The following is a 3730-nucleotide window of genomic DNA, read 5'->3' as shown; positions in this document are numbered from 1 at the left end:
AAGATTGCACATCATAATTCTTCTCCCTATAGACCCAAGATGAATGGGGATGTTGAAGCTGCAAATAAGAATATCAAGAAGATCATTCAAAAGATGTTTGTAACATACAAAGATAGGCATGAGATGCTCCCATTTGCTTTTCATGGGTACCGTACATCCATCCGCACTTCAACCGGGGCAACCCCTTTCTCACTTGTTTATGGTATGGAAGTTGTAACACCCCCCAAACTACTACAACTCAAATACAGTATACAATTGCATAATCCGAGTAAATTAAAGCATGCATACACGAGGGCATCACAGTTACTTCTGCCATAAATAACACATGCCATGGTCATATACAAGTAACACGAATTATAAATCAAAACCAAATAACCAACATGAAAACTCACACAACGGAATAACATCTCTCTTAATAAATGGTAAATAGTGATGATTCCCATAAATCATCTTCCACAAAATATCGTTTTGGGCTTTAAGGCCACTAAACATCAAAACCAACATATCCAAATAACAAGATAAAGAGAGCACAATAATATCTCTCAACATCAAAACAAATACAAATAATCCCATAAACCCAAGTGTTACATGACCAGAGCACTATAGTCTACCTAGTCAAAATACAACAAGAACTAGCCTCCGAATCTAATCCTTGTGCGAAGCACCACTATCTCTGGTACCTGAGCGATGTCGCGATAGAACGTCATTCCAACAGAAGGGTGAGAATTCAAATCATTATAGAAAAACATAATAATATGAAATGTATAACAAACATACATATATTATTAGAATTCATCACGCTTCATACAAACATGCATCATATCATCTTATTAAATAATCACATGTTTACCATCATACGACATGGCTAAACAATCCACAAGTATTCATTTATAAATACTAAACGATATATAAAAGTCATATTTCACAACATATCAATTTCATGTACATATTATCATCCATCATTATTTACAAATCATCATCAAATATGTATACAACTTTCACATGATTCCATAATGTATACAAGTCACCATTTCACCACATATATCACAAATATGCACACATATCACATCAACAACACATCAACAATTCATATAAAATGAATCACCTAAAATCTACGTATATGCATATCTACCAAAATCATATCCACACAATCATATCACATAATCACACAAACAACAATTTACACCGACACGTGTGACTCAATGTGTGACTCAATGCGATATGCATGTGGATCCCATCCGTTATCATTTCCGGCTTGCCGAGCGTCTCTCAAATAGATTATATATCCACCTCTAAAGCTCGATTCGGCCTTAAGCTTTCAAAACCCATTCGGCGTTAGGTTTGGGACAAGCAAATAATCTACACGAGATTACCCAACATTGCCACTTTCATAGACTCATGCTAGTGTAAGTGTGAAACAAAAATAACACTCATGCAATTAAGACAATCGCAACCCCTTAATCATACATAAGCATACCTCATCCAACATTTTCACAACATACACCTAACATGATTTCAATCCTAAACAATACATCAAATAACATTCATGATCTCATCACAACACATTAGCATAAAGCGAACAAGTCAATTCATGGTATTCATCAAATTCACCAATTCACGTCATCACATACATAATTTCAAGTATTATGTTTCTTCATAAAATCCATCTAAAACCATCCAATACATGCCAAACAATAGAAAACATGTCGCTCACATTCACCACACATACAATGTACATCCATATTAGGATTCTTTTGATAAAATATTAATCTACTGTTATTAAAATGAATATCATATTATAGATAATATTCTTAGCTTCATAACGATCGAAACGACACCTCAAACGGAGTTACGGTTCAAAAGTTATTGAATTTACAAGTTTTTCAAAATGCTGTAAAAACCAGAAAATTTAATATTGCGAAAATGCTGTCAAAATCAGAAAAACTGTTGTTTCAAAAATGCTGCTGTCCAACATGAATTTTCATCATAAAACCACATTATTCCATCATTTTTCATGAAATAAATAGTTATACAACCTATATATATCATATAGCAACTATTAGGATCATAGAAACAAGATTCTAAGCTCCACTAATTTTCACCAAAATCCCAAATCAACCATTTTCAAGTGAAACTCAAACATGCAATTATACACCAAATTATGTTCTATACACATATCAATTCATGGAATTCAATATAGAAATATCTTAGCATAAAATTTCATGGATTAAAACATAAACATCAATTTCATGGATTAAAACATAAACACATGTTAGGGTTTCTCAAAAATCAAAATTCCCAAATCCTAAGTTCATGATATCTAACCCACATACATTATGTTTATCCATAACCACTTGAAACCCCACCCTTACCTTAGTATAGATGAAATCTCTAGGTCCTTCTTCTTCTAGTTTCCTCTTCTCCTCTTTCTCTTCTCTTCTATTCTATTCTCTCCTTCTATTGTTTTACAAAACTAATTCTAATCTATAAAACCCTTACTATCTTTTTAACTTATAATGAGCTTAACCCACTTATCCATCCATTCTAATTAATTAGGCCCATTACTAGACAATTGCTATTTCTACTCATAAAATTCAACTATTCAAATAACACATATATTCAAATAATTCAAATAATCACCAGAACACATATTTAATTAATTATCACACCAAATAATGATTAATAAAATAAACACCTAATAAATAAATACGGAAATTAAATTAGGGTGTTACAACTCTCCCCCACTTGAAATATTTTCGTCCTCGAAAATTACCTCAAGCAAACAACTCGGGATATGAATCCCTCATCTGACTCTCAAGCACCCACGTCACATTTCCACCAGCCGGTCCTCCCCAAATGACTTTCACCAAAGCGATCTCTTTACCATGGAGTTGTTTCACCTCTCTATCTTCTATCCGCATAGGTAATGTCTCCACGGTCAAATTATCTCTAACCTCAACATCATCTAATTGGACAACATGCGAAGGATCTGCAATGTATCTCCTCAATTGAGACACGTGAAACACATCATAGAGATTAGCAAGTGACGACGGCAACGTAATCCGATAAGCCACATCACCTACTTTCTTGGAAATCTGATACGGACCAATAAAACGCGGCATCAACTTACGGGACTTGAATGCTCTACATACACCCGTTACCAGAGTAACTCCTAAAAACACATGGTCATCTACCTCAAACTCAAGCGCTTTCCTTCTCTTGTCATGGTAACTCTTCTGACGACTCTGAGAAACCTTCATCTTCTCTCTGATCATTTTAATCTTATTAGTAGTCTGTTGAACTATCTCAGGTCCAACCACAACATTCTCTTCAGATTCGTACCAACACAAAGGTGTCATACAGCTTCTACCATACAAAGCGTCAAACGGAGCCATACCAATACTCGAATGAAATCTATTGTTGTAGGTAAACTCAATCAAAGGAAAATAACTATCCCAAGCACCTTCCTATTCCAAAACACAAGCTCTTAAAATATCCTCAAGCGACTGAATCGTCCTCTCAGTCTGACCATCTGTCTACGGATGATAAGCAAAACTCAAACATAACTTTGTATCCAATGCACGTTGCAAACCTTCCCAAAATCTCGAAGTAAACCTCGCATCCCGATCTGACACAATGCTAGACAGAATACCATGCAAACTGAAAATTTTCTCAATATACAGCTTTGCAGCCTTCCATCGAATAATCCATTCTAATCGGAATAAAGTGA

At 34.6% G+C, this 3730-nt stretch overlaps 1 protein-coding gene across 1 annotated transcript; it reads right to left on the bottom strand.

Moving 5' to 3' along the window:
* Nucleotides 1–2774: 2774 nt before the first annotated feature.
* On the bottom strand, nucleotides 2775–3395 carry LOC127098211 (uncharacterized). Its single transcript, XM_051036742.1, has one exon. The coding sequence runs from the start codon at nucleotides 3393–3395 to the stop codon at nucleotides 2775–2777; it is 621 nt and encodes a 206-aa protein (XP_050892699.1).
* Between the last annotated feature and the right edge of the window lie 335 nt (nucleotides 3396–3730).

This window comes from Lathyrus oleraceus, chromosome 1 (assembly GCF_024323335.1).
Source record: "Lathyrus oleraceus cultivar Zhongwan6 chromosome 1, CAAS_Psat_ZW6_1.0, whole genome shotgun sequence".
Taxonomy (NCBI): domain Eukaryota; kingdom Viridiplantae; phylum Streptophyta; class Magnoliopsida; order Fabales; family Fabaceae; genus Lathyrus; species Lathyrus oleraceus.
This window is presented reverse-complemented; position numbering and strand designations above follow the sequence as displayed.